Source organism: Ixodes scapularis, unplaced genomic scaffold (genome assembly GCF_016920785.2).
Source record: "Ixodes scapularis isolate PalLabHiFi unplaced genomic scaffold, ASM1692078v2 PGA_scaffold2__306_contigs__length_199485367, whole genome shotgun sequence".
NCBI lineage: Eukaryota > Metazoa > Arthropoda > Arachnida > Ixodida > Ixodidae > Ixodes > Ixodes scapularis.
This window is the reverse complement of record NW_024609857.1, coordinates 125,892,338-125,910,909: the sequence shown is the minus strand read 5'-3', so window position 1 is coordinate 125,910,909 and position 18,572 is coordinate 125,892,338. Positions and strand designations below refer to the sequence as shown.

Below are 18,572 nucleotides of genomic sequence, written 5' to 3'. Positions count from 1 at the left end.
TTAGCATAGCAATAAAAGTTTGCGTTTCTTATCAGGAGAAAACTGCAGGCAACCACACAGGACCGCTCTCCGCAGCCAGAGCCTTCCCATAATCCTTTCCGTTCCAAAATGCGGTGTAACCTCCGTTTACATGGGTTGAATGAATGGGCATTTGCCGTCTCAATCCACCTCTGTCTAGCAACTTGAATGCAATATGCTTCCCTAGCGCATTATGCCGTTTACATGACTGGATTCAATGCGACAACTGGATTCGATGCGGTTAAGTCGGAGCTACTGCCACCAGGGATCACAGTTTGACACAAGACGAATATGCTGATAAGATACGATGTGCTTACCAACATCTAAATAATCAATATGTGACGAAAAAAAATGTAATCAATATGGTTTGTTTTTGTCACTTAGCAACACTCAAGCCTAGGCAGGGGACACCTACCTGTGTCTCAGGACGGGCGCACAGAACAAAAGACACTTATAAGATGAATTTGTCCCTACCTATGCTTGGCGAGCGCAGAATTAAAGCAGGCGCCTGTCAGCTGCTTGAGGATAGCTGCCTGCGCCTCGGGTGAAGGCTCCAGCGTAGGTCGGAGCCTCTTTACATGGCAGAACATCTTGTACGGCACAGGATCGCCATACAACTCCTTTCCAGGGGTCTTTTTCCACGCGCACTCCTTGTCGGTGCAGCTTAGATCTTCGAGATGCTGGATTCCCTTTCTGTAAAATGAAACCGAAACTATAAAGCTCGCATGGCTTACAGGTAATCAGCGACGCGTTTGTACTGTGCTTTGAGTATGCAATACAGTACATCACATGAGCGAAATACTATCATGTTAGAAACAGGTTCGTTGGTTTAAAAATGGGACCGTGCTACGATCGCGCCGACGCTCTGTGCGCCTATGAAACCTGGCGCCGGCAACAGAGAAACACTTAGGGGCTACCCTACGCACGCATTTTAACCACCATTGTGAAAATAGTTATCGTGTTTCAAAGCGCGACACCTGCGTGCGATATCAGTATGCGACGCGCCTGCGCTCAAGAGATACGAGCGAGCATTAATCAGAGCCGCCGAAAAACTACACCGAACTCGCGCCAGTCGTACCGTGTTGTGCAGGTTGCTAGGTGCCTACCTGTTGCAGTGAAGAAGCGTGGCGACAGCGTGCTTGCAGCATTCTGATGATCCCGCCACGCACGAGCAGACGGCACTGTCCACACGGAACTTTGGGCCATCTCCCGCGACAAGTTTTACGGTGATCTCATGCGGATCGCCTCGGACGCTGCTCGTTGCGAGGCACAACGCCAATATTTCAACGTTGTCCTCGGACGACGATGTTTTGCCGCAAAGAAACAAATGCCCGGCCTGTAACAGGAGGTCCGCTTCCTCGTAGCACCGCGAATATTTCGTAGCGTTAGCATATTCCAAAATACTCGTAAGGAGCAGGGCTCTCTCCGTCCAACCGACCCTCACTAACTCGGCCATTTTGAAAATGCAGCGGCGCCCCCTATAGTGATTTGGAGTCGCGAATTGGCTGACATGTTTACTTTCTTGGAGCTGCCAACAGAGTGATACGGGGAAAGAGGGTAGCACGTACTGTGTGCCCTATAATGAAAGAGCACATTATGTAGTGTGCTTAAAGGGATACTGATTCGAAATCTGTATTTCATCTAAAAATGCAATGGGAGTGTTCAACTGGAAGATACAAACCCCAAGACATCACTTTTATAACAATATGTTGAATGGATATGTTGGATACAATATGTTGAATAAATTAGAAGACGAATATACTATGCGCCATGGCGCATAGTATTCGTTTTTAGAGCGCAGCTCTTAGGGGCCCGTTCCCGGCTTGAGCGGCGTCTGCGTCGGCGTAACCAAGGTCACGTGGCCCCAAGGTCATCCCAAGGTCACGTGACCTCCAATGTCACCCCAAGGTCACGTGACACCCAAAGTCACGTGACCCCCTGAAGTCACGTGACGCCCCCCCCCGAAGTCACGTGACCTGGGGGTGTCACGTGACTTCGGGGGGCATCCGCATCGTCATCGTCATCATCACAGATGACGTCATCAGTGACGTCACTGATGACGTCACCGACATCCGCATTGTCATCGTCATCATCGCTGATGACGTCATCGGAGTCCGCATCGTCATCGTCAGTGATGACGTCATCAGTGACGTCACTGATGACATCATCGGCATGGTCACGTGACTCCCCAAGGTCACGTGACCCCCCCAGGTCACTTCACCCCCCAGTACCCTTCCCTCCTCCTCCTCAAGAGCTGCGCTCTAATTCGGTGTTACAGGGAGTTGTAAACGGCTTTCACTTTTTTAATTTATTTTTTAGGTATTCCACTGCTAATAAATTTTGTGAACAGATCGTTCCACAAGGTAGCCATCAACACGTACACACCCATCTAACGCTACCCAATTTTTATATTATTTCTAAAATTGTCACTTATATTTAGCAATGCGTTCTTGGCATTCAATACGCTGTTCACCAGGTTGTCGGCAGGCCTCTTCACGATGTATAATAATTCGTGCATTACTTTGGTATTTGTTGATTTTTCTGGAAACAGGTGCCAGCAGGTACGGGCATAGACAATGGTAATTATATTCGTGCATTTGTACAACTTTTTTTGTTATTTTATTTTAAAGCTTGCAATTTAGTTTTAAAAGAACTTCGTGGCTCCCATGACGAAGTTGCAAACATTATATCGGTGCGCTCAAAACCAGTCCAAGGTCAGAACTAATGCCAAGGCATCTAAAAAAATGTGACCAGAAACAATGTCATTTATTATGTTGTCAAGCTAGGCCTCGCATGTTAGCCGAATCGGGTCCACTAACACTCACCCATGGAAGAGGGTGTCTTTAGTGCTCATGCTTGTTTAATTAGACCTTGAACATGATTCATTACTACGGATTACTTGCATTACGAATGAGTTTTCTAGTTAACAGTGTGTTCCTGTTAACAAACCATTGTATTAGGTGGGTAGAAAATAAGAGTGAAGAAGTGAACTTTGGTCTTTAATGGCAATTAGGTTCATATGGAATCATTTTTGCTTCAGTGGAGGCTAAAGTATGCACGACACTGAAGGGACTTTCCTTTCAGTCGACGGAGACAAGGGTACTACAAGAGCCAGCGAGGGAAAGAGAACGGGACCTCTTGGTGTCAATGCCTTGTCGCCTGCGTGGCTGTGCCCCGAACCGTGCAGTTTTTGCCGAGGTAAACAATTCGGCGTTTTGAAAGTTTTGCGGATAAAAGAAAAACATGACTCACTTGCATGCCTTGCTGTAAACAATCCAACGCAGCACTGAAATTTGCGAGTTGCAGATAGTGTCACAGGTAGGATAGATAACCTCTACATTCTCAAAGTTCTGTGGACTACACTCTTAGAAAAAAAGGGAGTCAGGTGGGGTCAAATGCGCTTTTGACTCCCCATTTTCGCGTGATGGCGTCGAGGTACTCCATCTGGCAGCAAAAAGGAGTCTGATGCGGTTCGGACTCCCTCAAAAGCACTGGAGTCAAATGAGAATAGTAAATGCCTAAACTCAAGTGACCCCACTTGGCACGCAGGGAGTCATCTGATTCTATGAGGTTGGTAGAGTCAGCGTGACAGAGTCTCGCCACCAGAGTCAAATGACCCCGTTTTCACGTCGCGTGAATATTAGACAATTTGACGTGTTTGCAAAAACGATATCACCTTTTAGGGCAAGGTATTTCCATGCACTCCAGTCACATACAACTCCCAATGTTTGTTTAGACAGAAGAAAGAAACCAGCGTGGCATAGGCATTTTATTCGACATGCCTTAATTACATTACCCACACGCGCCTTTGTCTTTTTTTCTTCTCTCATATTTACTCAGGTAAATGTTTGCGGCTCGCTCCAAGAAAGCCGGCCCAATGCACAAGGTAAATGGTAGCGCTGTGCTCTATGGCCAGAAATCCGCATAAAAGGCATATGAATTATTAGGAGACACTAATTTGTAACGGATAAATCGGGGGTCAGCTCACCGCAACTTCATTCTGAAATCAATCCCGGAAGATGTTTGCTGATGTCTGTACACATTTAAGAGCACGCACTATGTCACAGTTATTCCGCTGTCGCCCATGCTTTGCCTAAGCGCATGACACCACACACAGCACACGAATCCCCCGGAGGTCCGGTGGTGAATGCGGTCGTTGAAGATCTCTTCGGTATCAATGACTGCTTCTGGGGCGCGCGCAAAGCCGATGAAACGAAGGCCCGAGATTGGCGGAAGCGCGGGAGCCTACGCTTAGGAGAGCATTGCGTATTCATCGGCATGTCACATTCGGCAGCTTCAAGCAACAAGCAGAGGTGGAGGAAACGCTGTAAACTCTGCCCATGCATGTCCCGTTCTCAGTTTCATGCCCTGTCTTCCCGAGAAAGTAAAAACATCCCGACAATGCCGCAGATGTTGTACACTGTCTCCCCGAATTCTGTCGGAAGCCTCCTCCTCTCCTTGACTTATGCCCTCTCCTCTTGCCGTACTCGTCCCTTTTGTGTTCCCCAGTGGAATTTTCCGAGCCGTCAAAAAAAAAAGAAAAAAAAAATTGGTTTGTTGGTGGCGCTGGAGGGTCGCTAAAATGCTTCGGGATATGTAAAAAATGGCCGACCTTGCGTTCACCAAGCAATGCTCTGCCAATCTTACAGGCGCCGTCACTGGTAGGTTAAATTTTGCTCCCTCCTGCGCTTGTTGTTGGAACATAAACATTCATTTGTATTTTTTTTTTTCGTTTTCTTTTCTTGCTGGCTTCGAAGGGATCTTCTATTTTTATAATATTTCGAGCCTATAGACGCTTTACACACGCGCCAGAATACAGCCGCCATTGCTGACCTTCTCTTGTTTTACCGAGATACCGACCCACTGAAATTGGTGTGGAAGAGCCTCCACGAAAGCCAGTGCTGGGGAGAAAGGCAGAATAAAATCTAAGATGGCGATAACATGGCCTGCTGTGGTAATAATGAAGTGAAGTAAACGTAATAAGGGGGAAAAACTGAAGGTCAGTTATGGCGGTGCCCATGCACAGCTGCTGCAAAACTTCTATACGTGATGGGCAGTTTGATACTTTAGACCCATGTTACGGATAAATAATCAGGGCGCGGGATGGCCAGAAAAACATGCTTTTCAAGCAAGGCTCGTCAAATCATGAGACGCTGGAGAAATGCAGCATTCTGCATTGAGTCCTCATTTCGAACTCTTTTTGTTCGCCTTCCGCCCTTTGAAAAGCATACGGGAAGGGCCTTAGAACGCACCTGGTATCGCTGCGCCGCAGCGTTCTTCCGCAACATAAAGTTCGTCTGTCTTTCTCGCCGTCACCATGGCAACGAACGCCGAATGAATAGAAGCAAGCACGGTACCACTGCGTGAAGCCAGCAACAGCTGACGCCATTTTACGAACGCCGTCTGCTAGCCAAAGCCGAGCGCGGTTGATCCTGTTTTTTTTTTTTTTTATCCGTAACATGGGTCTAAAGTACCAAAGTGCCGATTAGTCTTCAGACAATTCCGCGTCCTGTTTTTTTATCCGTAACATGGGTCTAAAGTATCAAACTGCCGATTTGTCTTCAGACAATTCCTCAAACGGCCAGCTGCCTGAAGTGCAATTTCTCAATTAGGTCAGTTTACGCTAAGCCAATAGCTGTGACAAGAGGACACCCGTGAAATTTGGTTAATCATAACATTCGTGAGCGTTATCTCAAGAAAAGAAAAACTAAATAATGCGCAACTACGAAAAAAAAAAAAAACATTGTGAGAAAATAGTATGGAAACTTCCATTGCTACAACTTATGGCCAACTCCTAAATATAAATGTTGGTGGTGCTTTCTCATCAACTATAGGAAACTGCGAAAATCGTCCTCCAACGTCAGGCTCGATTTAGGGAACACACTCGCTTGCCTTGGTTGCATTACAAAACTTTAGAAAGATTACACGTTGTCTTTATAATTCGCAATAGTGATATGTGAACTTGCAACAGACGCGTAACTAACATTAGAATCGGTCCTTGATAAACCCTTGCGTGACACAAATGCTAAGTGCGGACACGCACCCGGGAAACCATGTGAAAATTGGGTATTCAGTTGTGGGAATTCCTTCACAGTACATAGGAAATTTCTCCGACTATACGAAATTTCTCTGACTAAATAATAAAAACTAAATATCAGTATTTCCTTTGTGAGACGCTCCATATTTATTGTGCAATTTTTTATCAAGTACCCAAGCGGAATGCTTTTGCGATTTCTTTGGTCCGCGAATTCACTTTGTGAATTTTTCTATCGTGAAAATTGTTTTAAACCAATCAAGAACATATGTTGTGAAAGAACCTAGCGTTATTTGGCCTACGGCGTGTCGATGTATCGCATTATGACTTTTGTCCACAGTGTATTCCGAAAAGCTATAGCCAAAAAGAAAACATCGCTTCTGGAACCCGTGGGATCTCTGTTTTCTTTGGTCTGCCCCCGACGACCGAACTTGCCAACCGTCCCCTGTCTGGTATTGTCCATACTTTCTATTTCATAAGTCATGAAAAATAAAAACATGCACAGCGCGTTCCGTAAGAAGGGATTCTTGTCAAACTAGCATCGCCATTGCTGACAATATGAGCTACAACAGCCACGCGTGCTTATATAGAGCATCTACTAGCAAGAGGTTTTGGTCCAGACTAGGGCTAGAATGCAAAGTTTGGACGTTGTTATTCGAACTATTTTGCAAATAGAAAGATAGTGCAGCTTACCGGAATCTCAGGAGCAGCAAAAACTAGACCAAGTGTTGTATTTATTGTCCGAGGCGTACGTATGCATGCAATTCACAGGCGATTTTAACCGGCAAGCGACACTTTCTTTGAAAGTTACCTCAATCACATTTGTGTTTCTGTAGAAACACAACATCTCCAGATCCTCTTTTATAGAACTCTTTTTCATAAAAAGGTTCCTTTTCCTCGTGATACAGATACTAAGAAGTAAGCTATCTGCAAGTGAAGCTAGAATACACTCAGATGCTAACCTGTATAAGCGGAGGCAAGAACAGTAGTGTGGACACCCGAATTCGCTTCTGCAGATACATAACAGATAACTGGATGAAACAACTGTCAGAGTGTGACTTTTTTTTTGTTACGTCCTTATTCGGTTAAACATTGTGAGCCTTCCTTGGAACTCATAATCGGCAAGGCAGCCGCCTCGCGGATTGCATAATCGGAGAGAATGATTATGATACCTGATATAGCAAAAAAACAAAATATGTTTATGAAACCCCAATTTTCATTCATTTTAGTCCACCTTTTTATTTCTATTGACCAACGGCAAACGCCGGTGAAATCGATTACTAACAACATGTTTCTTAGATACCATTTTATTGACCAACTTCTTGCAGCAACTACAGTTTGAGCATAATCATGTCAGCAGCGCGCACATCTTTTAAAGGGCGCGTAATAGGTGTTTGATGACGTGTATTTGTGCTCATGTATAATCTTGTAGCCGCCCAATAATATCCACTGCAAGTTTAAGACGGCAAAGGCGCTTAATGAGCCCGTTACCCTAGAAATACGCGCGAGCTATATTTTCCTTTGCATTCTTCTGCGCGAGTGATGTGTGCGCTCGCCTGCTTCCCGGAGCGTGCGCTTACGATGCTCGCGAAATCCTTTTTTGTTTCGATCACATGCTCACATAACACACATTCTGCGATTTGTTGTCATCTCTGGGACGCGATTATGCTTTGTAGTATTTCCAACACCCACGATGCGACATTAGGTATTTACGACGGCGCAGCTGAGGCAACAACTGTGGAAGGAGCTAAAACGATCCGAGAGGCAGCGCGCGTGCGGAACACTCCACGCAGCAAACCATTGCTCGCGGTTGGCCGACAAGTGCCGTTCGTCGTTCGGCCATGTTCGGCAATAATTCGGGTACTGCGATATTCGCAAAAAAAAAATATTTTTTTTATTATATTTTTATTAGAGAAAAAGGCGGCTCATGATGGTAATTTTTGGATTTTCAGGATGCTTAGGGCCCGCAGAATTAGCTGTGACCATGTAAAGACGGTTTGCAGAACCCTCTTAGTGCCCCTTTAAAGTAAGAAATGAGGAATTAGAGATTAGTTAACTATACTATCTTCTTACTCAGATACAAGCTCGCTGCCATCAGCAGTAATACATTAACTCATCTCTAACATGGCATTGCATAACGCGATGTATGGGTGGTTTTTAAAGATCCAGCATTCTTAGTAAAGAAAACTTGCGTTAGGAGACTTTAATGTTCTCATTAGTTTATTTCTCTTGAAGGCCTCTATGAACGAGGTTACTCGTGCAATTAGGCGGAAAATTAAGATATACAGTCGAATCTCGTTAATTCAAAATTTCTTAATTAAAACTTGCAGATAATTCAAACTAGCATGCAGGTCCTATCCTATGCGTCTTCATGGGAGGAAACTCCAGGTAATTCAAACTTTGCTTTATTCAAACAAATTTTCAGTACCCCTCGAGTTTGAATTAACGAGATTCGACCGTATTTCTAAATAGTCACGATATGCATATAGTTCTAATTAGAATGTTGCTTGGAATAATCGAAAACTACGAAGTCTGTAAATTCTAGAAAGATTGGATGCATGTGCGTCGCTTTCTGGGTCCCGTAAATATGTCAAAAAGCGCCACGCCAGCGCTTTTTTAAAGTTTGTTATCACACCCTTTTTAGCTCCACCAGCGTTCCGCCCGTTCCACAAGTAATAGCTTGCGCACAGCATTACGCTACATAGATGCCCTAGATATTTATGAAATTTACGGATTTACTGGTTTTTGATGATGCCCAGCAATCTTTTGCTTAGAAATATATGTCTACTGTTACTTATTAAAATTTTAATTAAGAACTGTATGATAATTATCCGCTTATTTGCACAAACAAGCTCGTTCTCCGCCATGTCAAGCAGGCTAATTGCAAAATTAAAAGTGTCCTAACGCAAGTTTCCTCCCGTTAAAATTCTGGACCGCCTAAGAACAGGTTGTGCATATTTGTACCACCACATCCCGACAGATTCGTTTCCTCCTTCGTGGCGCATGACTTCATCAGGGTTTGGTTCATTCAAATGATCAGGTGCCTCCTCCGGCAGTGCGGTTTCCACATCCCCTATAACGTGCCTGTGGTTCCGATAAACATGTTTCTTGTAGGAATCAACACTTGCGTACATTCTTGGGCACCCATCGATGTTGCAAAGCACCTTAAGTCCCCCTCGCAGCTGTGGACATCCCGCAAAAGGAGGAAGAGCTGTAAGAAATCTCGCTGCGAAGAACTCTCATCTTGGGCAATGGAAGTGCACACGCTGTTCCTCCATCTTCTGGCGCTGTGTACTGTTACGGTCTCTGCGTCATAAAGAGGCCACACCTTGACTCACCGCGCTCACTACCTTGAGACGCGCATTGCTACAGCGTGAGCTGCGCCCGACGCGGCCGACGGTCTTCACGTCACCGCAGCAAAGACAGTTTTTCCCGAATCCCTTTCCTTCATCATCACGCTCACCTCGATGCGTTAACAGCCTCCACCTTACCGATTTTGTGTAGGCAGTGCAGGTTTTCTTTTCTAATTATGCACGTCCCCGGGTGACATATGTACAAGGCATCGAAGGGGACGGCATCGACCTTTTAAAAACAGTATACACCAAATATTCAAACGTAAAAAAAAAAAAGAAAAAAACATGCAGAGGAAAATAGGTAACAGGCTGTGAAAGGGGGGAAAACGTCAAAAGCGCTAAGGCTCCATCCAAGGAACAGACCGGCGTGGATGCTACGAGACGTCCCAGCCAATCAAGCGTCGAGTGAGCATCACGTGACCCCAAGCTGCACGTGTCGCCGCGCCCAACGGGCGGGTCACGTGATACTCTTTTTTACTGCTATTGGGGCTCATAGTCGTAGCGAGGGCCTCCCCGCATTCTTTGTTTCCTTTGTTCCTTTTTCGGTCGGCTTTACGGCACCCTTACAGCCGGCCGGCACACACTCGTTCTTTTCGTTTTGCTGAAATAGTCCGAAACATCTGTGTACAATGCGGGAAGCGTCACAAGAATGTCCCCCTCCGCCTTCCTTCGTCCATTTAGGGAAGAGCGAGGGACGGGGGTTCCTTTTGTCACTCGCCGGCGCCCGAAGCGCTCGAGGGCATGTTTTTGGAATCTGTCGGAAGCCGCCTTTTACTGCCACGCTCCCCTTCCTTCAGGCTGGTGTTGCTGAACGTGCAAACAATTTGAACTGTAATTGCCTGATTGCAAACTGTGCTCCGTCTACGAGGATCAAACTGCTTCAATTCGTAACGTACTACCGGCCAAAGAGCGTATTCAATGTGGTCTGAGCCTTGAGCACCCATCTTGATGCATACATCTGTCCCACAGTTTGTCCATTGCCTATGGATGCACGTGTGCACGTACGTTCTAAAGACTAAGGTCACGCAGTAACCCCCCCCCCCTCTCCCCTCCCCTTAAAAAAAGAGCCACGCAAAAGCAAAACACGAGCCAAGATCTGCTGAAAAAGTCACTTTTTGTCCTTGCCTCTGTTAGTTCTCCCAAGAGGTCTGGCCCTGCGAGAAGCAGGGGTATACATTTATATTTTTTTTTGTTAGTATTTTTTTTTTTTTACGGGGTGCGAACGGGAATGGGGACAGGCGCTCCAGCGTTCTAGCCACATCCTCTGAGAGCCACGCATACGGCTTCGTTTACCATTTTGGAAGCTTCTTTTCTCCCCTCTGAGGGGAGAGAGCGGTTGTCTGTGTAAGGAGGAAGACTAATTGTAAGGGCCAAACCGTAGGAACGAACCACGACCAGTACCTACCAAAGAAGAAGCATTGCTTGCAGGGACAGCGTCTCGCTTCTCCGACACGTTGCTCTGGCGGCAGTCTTAAACTCTTGGTCTGGTGGCTTCACATTTTGCTCTTGTAAACGGAAAAATGTTAGCTGACGAGACAATCACGTGCCTGACTTTCTGTGGCTTGTCTGCTAAAAAGGTTCTAGTTCCCGGAAGCTTGAAGCTCGCTGATTTAAGGATAGTCTTGAAAGCTCACCCGGATTTCAATGACATCAGAGACGACGCCATTCTGCAGGTAAGTCGCCGACAGGCTTGAGCGCATTATGTTTGAAGATATTACACCGTTTGTTTCTCACCTTAATTGCGTTTGTTTGTTTTCGCGCCTGGTTCCAACTTTCTAGCGCGGTCAGCCGAATCCTCACTTCTACTGCCACTTTCGAGCTTAAATGTGGCTGATCGTAGACAAGGAACAGTGTTGTGTATAGAGGGCGCTGAACTCATGCATTACCAATTGTATATAGGAGCATCACCATCGGCATAAAGATCAGTCAGCGTCCAGTGCCTGCCTCGTGTCAGTTCTTGTTCTGCGGCCTTCCGGCCGCGTTCGCCGGTCTACACCACATTGGCGCAGTCGACAAAAGCACAACCTCGGCAGCAGTCAAGATGACAGCCGTTTTTCGCAACTAGTACGCGAGGGGCGTTACCCATTAACGCAAAGATGAATACGTTTGGGCTGCCATCGTTAGCCCCGTTTTTGGAGGCGCCGGGAGACCCGGCAGTGCCATGGCGGCAATGGCGAGAGGACTTCGAGATCTTTCTGCAGGCGACGGAAATGGACGCGAAACCGCCAGCACAACGAAAGGCGATACTTCTACAGTGTTTGGGGGTGGAAGGTCGAAGAGTGTTTCGCACGTTGGTTCCAGAGCCTTCGGCTGCACCACCGATAACTGCTGCTGCAACTGGAAGTACGCCGGAGAAGACCACATCAAAAGGGGGTGAGCCGGACGACTACACCGATGCACTTCGGTTGTTGGAACGACATTTCACGAACACTCTGAATGTGCTTGTCGAACGACGGCGATTCATGTTGCGGCGACAGCTTCAGGAAGAACCGATACGCGCGTACGTCAGTGCCCTGCGACAGCTCGCGAGTACTTGCGACTTCGGGGACTTTCTTGAGGCAGCGCTGCGGGATAAAGTCGTCGACGGAGTACGGAGCGTGGAGCTAAGACAGAAGCTGCTCATGAAAGGTTCACAGCTTACGTTGGGCCAGGCCATGGACATCCTACAGACGTTCGAGCAGGCAGCGGAAGGTGCCCGTGTCTACGAGGAGGGGCGTGACGCTGCCATGGTTCAGCAAGTCGAGAGGGCAAGAAATCGTTCAGGAACAGGAGTCAGCGGTTCTTCAACAGTTCCGGACCGCAGGTGTTACAGATGCGGTGCTTCAGGACACCTAGCCAGTGCACGGGAATGCAGAGCGCGAGATAGGCGGTGTTCGAGGTGTCACAAGGTGGGACATTTTCAAGCGGTATGTAGAAGTACCGGGCAAGCGCGGGTGCAAGCGGTTCAGGACACGGACGGAAACGAAGAGTTGGGTGTCCTAACAGTCACACAGAACGAGCGAACCACTCTGATAGTCGACGTTTGCGTCGAGGGCGAAGTGATTCAGCTTGTCGTGGACACAGGCTCGTCAGTGTCTATCTTGCCAGCAAACATCTATCAAGAAAAATTTGCAAGACGGTTCGCCTTGGCTCCAGCAACGGTGACTCTGCGGGACTTTTCACAGCAAAGAATTCCAGTCTTGGGATGTTTTGTGGCTCAAGCGGCACGTGGAGGCGTGTCGTCAAACATTCGCTTCTATGTGGTGTCAAGGGGCATGGCGTTGCTGGGACTGGATGCGGTGCAACAACTACGACTGCATATCGACGGCGCATCGCTGGCGTGCCTACAGACAACGGCGGGGCCACAACCTCTGCCTCCTGAACTTAGTGAGTTTTCATTCCTCTTTGCGGGGAAACTGGGACTTGCTAAAAACGTGGTACACGAAGTTAAACTGCGCCCCAACGTCAAACCAGTATCAGCAAAAGCTAGGCGATTACCGTTGATGTTGCGAGAACAAGTCTCTGCTGAGTTGTTAAGATTAGAGCGTGAAAGCATTATCGAACGGGTAAACGCTTCTGAGTGGGTGTCTCCAATAGTGGTGGTAAAAAAAAAAGACGGGAGCATCCGACTCTGCGTAGATTTACGGGAGCCAAACAAGGCCATTGTCGTTGACGGCTTCCCGTTGCCGCACACGGAGGAGCTTTTGCACGCTTTGAACGGAGCAGCATGGTTCTCTAAACTGGACGTGGCGTCAGCCTATCACCAGGTCGAGTTGTCAGAAGACAGCCGGGCACTGACGACGTTTGCCACACATGAGGGACTGTTTCAGTTCCGTAGAGTCTGTTTTGGCCTTGCTTCGGCGCCCGCCGCGTTTCAGCGGATGATGGAAGAAATATTGAAAGGTTGCAAGGGCGTCCTATTGTATATTGACGATATTATTGTCTTTGGCAAAAATAAGAAAGAACACAACAGTCATCTGCGCGAGGTCTTGCAGCGAATAGCGGCCGCTGGCCTGCAACTGAACACGAAATGTGTCTTCGGGGTAGAGGAATTGTCGTTCTTGGGTCACCATGTGAGCGCAAGGGGTCTCGCACCCCTCAAATCAAAAGTGGACGCGATTATCAATGCACAGACGCCAACGGATTTGGTGGGGTTGCGTTCTTTTCTTGGGCTCATGGGATACTACTCTCATTGCCTCCCTCATTATGCAGAAGTGGTGGAGCCACTGCGGCGCCTTCTTCGCAAGGGCCAGGATTTCATCTGGGACCAGAACGCTGAGGAAAGCTTCGGCAAGGCTAAGAACCTACTAGCGTCGTGCAGCGCAGTATCCATGTTTGACCGGTCCTTACCTGTACAGGTAACGACTGATGCATCGGCATATGGGCTGGGAGCGGTACTGCAACAGGTGATCGACGGTGAGACGCGTACGATAGCATTTGCATCAAGGACGTTGACGCCACAGGAACGCAAATACTCTACGGGAGAATGAGAAGCCCTGGCATGTCTGTGGGTTTGCGAGCACTGGCATGTGTACTTGTGGGGCAGAAATTTTGTGCTGCGAACGGACCACCAGGCATTGGTAACATTGCTCTCTACTAATGGCACCGGAAGGCGGCCACTTCGGATAGAGCGGTGGTGTGCAAGGCTGATGAGGTACAATTTTACTGTACAATACACGAAAGGAAAAGATAATGTAGTCGCTGACGCACTCTCCCGGTTGCCCTTGCTGTCCACAGAGTGCGACCCAGTAGAGGAGGTCATTGCTGTGGTGTCAAGCGTGGTAACAAAGAACCAATTGCAAGTGGAGACAGAGAAGGACGGCGTGTTACGGGAGGTGATGCAGTATGTCACATCTAGTTGGCCAGAAAAGAAATGTCTGTCAGGAAAGCTACTATCATTTTGGCGGATTCAAGAAGAGCTTTCTGTTCTGGAGGGGGTGCTGTTTCGTGCAGAGCGGGTGGTGCCTCCATCGACATTGGTGTCCAGATTCATCATGATGGCCCACGAATCGCATCCGGGCATCGTCAGGACAAAGCAGCGACTCCGGGAGCAGTATTGGTGGCCTGGGATGGACGAAGACGTGGAAAACTGCATTAGAAGCTGCGCTGTGTGCAAGGCATCAGACAAGTCTGCAAAGACCGCGGTGGCCCTTCTACAACCAGTGCAATGGCCCGAAAAGCCCTGGGAAAAGCTGGGCATGGATATTGTGGGCCCGATGGAACGAGCCCCTCCAGAGTGCAGATTTGCAGTAACTGTGATTGATTATCACAGTAAGTGGCCGGAGGTTTTTTTTGTGTCGTCGATAACTTCTCAGTCGGTGACGAAAGTGTTACTGGAGCTATTCGCGAGGGAAGGATACCCAAAGAGTGTTGTCACTGACAATGGCAGACAATTTATGTCGACACAGTTTGAAGGGTTCCTACAAGACAGAGGAATTGAACACTGTGTGGCCTCGCTGTACTACCCGCAGTGCAACGGTCAAATAGAACGATTTAACCGCGTCTTAAAAGAGTATATTCAGGTGGCGGCGCTGGAGCGGAGACCACTTAAGGAGGCGATTCTGGAATACCTGAGTATTTACAGGGCAACTCCCCATGCGACCACCGGCATGTCTCCGGCGTTTTTGCTACACGGACGGCGGCCACGAACAAGACTGGACGTCGTGGGACTACCGGAGAGAGGGTTTTTCGATGAACCGCGGCCTCACGTCGCCGAACTGCAACGCCGTGTCAAAGAGCGACAGCAGAGGACAAAGAAATACACCGATGAAAGACGGGGTGCCAGGCACTCCATCATTGAACCCGGCGACTTCGTAAAAATAAAGAGGTGGGGAGGACCAAAAGGACAGCAGAGGTTTTCTTTGCCAATAGAAGTAAAAAAACGCGTGGGAAAAAATTCCTTCCTTTTAGACAATGGGAAGAAATGGAACGCTGCCAAATTGACAGTAGTGGCCAAAGGAGGAGCACCAGGTGCCCGGAACTTGGTAGAAAAAGTTAGGGAACGACGTGGAGCGGTAAGAGACCAGTTATGCGACCTGGATTTGCCCACTGAAGAGGGGGCATCACAACTACCATCACCACGGGACGTCGCAACTGCCAGAACCCCAGAGACATTATCGCCAGGTGACGACAGCGCTACCGTCGCTACGCACGGAGCGGAAGCTGCACGGGGTGCTGAGACACTTCCAGACGCTACACTTCAGGAGACTGAAATCTTGTCGACACCAGCAGAGTCGGCGCCAGCTCCAGAGCAAGTCGAAGCGCAGGACATCTCCGGCCAACAGGAGTTGTTGACCACGGCACCGTCGTACAGCAGGCCTCAGCGACAAAGAAGAATGCCCGGAAAATACAATGATTATGTTTTACACTAGAATTATCTGTTATAGTGGTTCCAGAGCTATGTGAATAACTGTAATTATTGGTGAAAGTTGTGTTCTAGTTACTGGGGTTTTGTTTGTTTAAAGGGGGGAAATATGTTGTGTATAGAGGGCGCTGAACTCATGCATTACCAATTGTATATAGGAGCATCACCATCGGCATAAAGATCAGTCAGCGTCCAGTGCCTGCCTCGTGTCAGTTCTTGTTCTGCGGCCTTCCGGCCGCGTTCGCCGGTCTACACCACAAACAGCTTCGACAAACTTCAGTCAAGACGGATTAATACAGCGCATCCTCTTTATTTTGCGAGATATCAATATGTAAACTATAATGCAGAAACGCGTCGAAGTGAAGGCCAATCTTTTCAGGTTAGATTTTAGGGATAGCTCCAAAGCGAATACGAAAAAATAAATAAATAGACCAACGTGGATAATATTTGTGACAAAGTAAGCCCTATTCAGTTCACTTCTGCACATAGTATAAGAGACATCCTGAAATTCCATGGCACATTAAGGCGACGCCCACACTGTAGTTTACAATAGGACACATTAGTTGCGTCTTTTAGGTATCCCCACAGCTGCTTCAATATTTCTAGTTTACTGTCGAAGTTGTAAATAATGGAATTCATTTTCAAACATGCAGCCTTTCTTTGACCTTTCGGCAAACGCGATGTACCGTTGCGCACAGACTCCGGGTACATTTCAAGCTTTTATTTTACAATATTCAATTTCCTTCTCATTTCAGATTAAGGACAAAGACTTCGACGAGCATGTGGACATTGAGGACAACAGGATTCTGGATGATAAATCCAAGATCATTTATCCTCAATGAATGGTGACTCAAGCGGGGAATTTGAATGACAAGTAAGTTTGTTGTTGTTTCATGTAGAAAATTTGGTTTTTTGGCTAGTTCACTCAAGATACTAATTTATGTGCTGAAGCTGCCTGATATAAGTGTTGACGGAATTTAGCACTGCTGATATACATTAAGAGCACTTAAGTGTACTTAAAACTTATATTAATGTTTTTTAATCAAATATTACAGTTATAGGTAGGAATTTCATTTTTCCTTTAATATTCCGCGTAATTAGGTGTTTTATGTTAGTTTATATTCTGTAATCCCTCAGCATTTCCTCCATATAAGTGTAAAACTAAGCAGCACTGCCTTTAGAAAGATCGAGGCATTTTTATTCTTTTTAATGCCCATCCCGAGATTTAAAACGGAAATAAATTTGATCAAAAAAAGGTTTTCACTGGTTGTCTCAACTTGATACGAAAGCACTTCTGAAGTTACTAGACCCTCAGCTCTTATCGCCAAAACATTTGGCGTCGGAGATCTTTGCTGTGAGAACAGCAATATAACCCGATTATAATAATATTAATGGTGCAAAGTTTAGATATAAATATTTTCCTTCCCATGCCGCATTTTAGCCACAAAAATTTGTTTAAATTTATGTTCAGATACGTTTGCCTAGGCGACGAGCTGTTTATAACGTTCGCCTGTAAATTACAGCAAAACCGACTGCAAAGAAATTTAGTGCTCCGGTTTTCCCGGGCTGCTAATCCTGAAGAGTAAAATATGTAAGCCATTCAACAGAAGCATGGTTGAGTCTAATATATTTTCATTTTTGATCTCTCACCTGCTCTAAAATTTACCAATTTGGCGGCAACAAATGAGAATGGGACACTGCATCACGCGTTGCCCTCAGTTTATTTGGAAACTCAACATGTTTAAACAAAAAGGAAAATCTCTGTTTTATTCTAGGACCTGCACTGCTGTCGTGGAGCCAGTAGCACAGTCGTCAGGTGTCCTGACGGCGGTGACCACAGCAATTACACCGATAATTTCCCCAGTGGCAACGCAGGGCTCTGCTCTGCTCCAGTAGGGACCCGAAGGCGTACAGGCTACCGGAGGTCCTGTTGACATTCGAGCTAGGCTGGTTACCCTGACCAAGGGCAACATTCTTGATCCACTTCGGCATCGTATCATCGAGTTGCTGTACTACGACCTGTGCACATATACAATGTAAGTGGCAATATGTTACAATTTTCTTATTCAATGCTATATTTAAAACTTGCAAAAAAAAAATCCCTCCCAAGGTAACCTGCAGTTCATTGTCGCATTCTATTGTTCAACATCAAAGCCAAGCAAAGTTATTTTGTGCTGAGTTTTATATATAGCGAAGTCTGTCTACGTCATAGCGACAGTGGTTCACGCAGTAGACGAGAAATTGAGTTAGTGCAGCACAACTGCTAGCCTAGGCTTCTTAGAAGTAACACGGTGTAGAGATCACTAATTATACAAACGGGTGACGGTACATTGCTCATCCAGATAAGAAAGGCCAGGGGGCTGGGGCTGAACCCAGTATTCCGAGCCGCGAGCTTACGCTCCACGTGCCCTGAGCCGCGACGCGCTACCGTACGCCTGTTTGTCGCAAATCAATTTACACCGGGACAGCTAATAAAAATAATGTAAGCGGTGCAAGCGCGAGGTGCCAGTTATAAAAGGTGATTTGACGCATGTGTTCGCGCAGCTTCTGTGTATGTCTTTTCTCACTACCAAATGCCATTGATTCAAATGGTTAAACACCTTCGCCAGAATTTCAAGAAAATACAAAACGCTCGCGAAAACTGTCCAAAATATATTCGAGAGAAAATTTTACAGCCTTTCTATCAATTATTTTGCAAGGTACCCCGGCATCTTGCACAATATGCCGGAATATCGTTAACGTCAACTCCATAAAAAAAAAAAAAAAGAGTAATCTAGTTTTGGTCGAAGTCAAAGCTTAGGCACGAGCCCAATGCTCTGTGCGT

General features: G+C 46.8%; 2 protein-coding genes across 2 annotated transcripts; one reads left to right on the top strand and one right to left on the bottom strand.

Moving 5' to 3' along the window:
- Positions 1-488: 488 nt before the first annotated feature.
- On the bottom strand, positions 489-1,432 carry LOC120838160 (the record flags this gene model as incomplete). The annotated part of the gene is made up of 2 exons (XM_040207934.3): positions 489-711; positions 1,125-1,432. Coding segments are annotated over 2 exons (531 nt in total), but the record flags the coding sequence as incomplete, so codon positions are not given.
- A 9,493-nt stretch (positions 1,433-10,925) lies between these two features.
- Positions 10,926-16,590, top strand: LOC115317305. The gene is made up of 5 exons (XM_040207932.1): positions 10,926-11,078; positions 11,607-12,771; positions 13,597-13,632; positions 15,295-15,398; positions 16,504-16,590. Exons 1-5 carry the CDS (start codon positions 10,926-10,928, stop codon positions 16,588-16,590), a joined length of 1,545 nt encoding a protein of 514 aa, XP_040063866.1.
- Positions 16,591-18,572: the final 1,982 nt, after the last annotated feature.

Coding starts and splice junctions, on each gene's coding strand:
- LOC115317305 (XM_040207932.1), top strand. CDS start 10,926: ATGTTAGCTGACGAGACAATCACGTGCCTGACTTTCTGTGGCTTGTCT. Junction 11,079..11,606: donor GAGACGACGCCATTCTGCAG/GTAAGTCGCCGA, acceptor ATCTTTCTGCAG/GCGACGGAAATGGACGCGAA. Junction 15,399..16,503: donor TTAGGGAACGACGTGGAGCG/GTAAGAGACCAG, acceptor TTCTCATTTCAG/ATTAAGGACAAAGACTTCGA.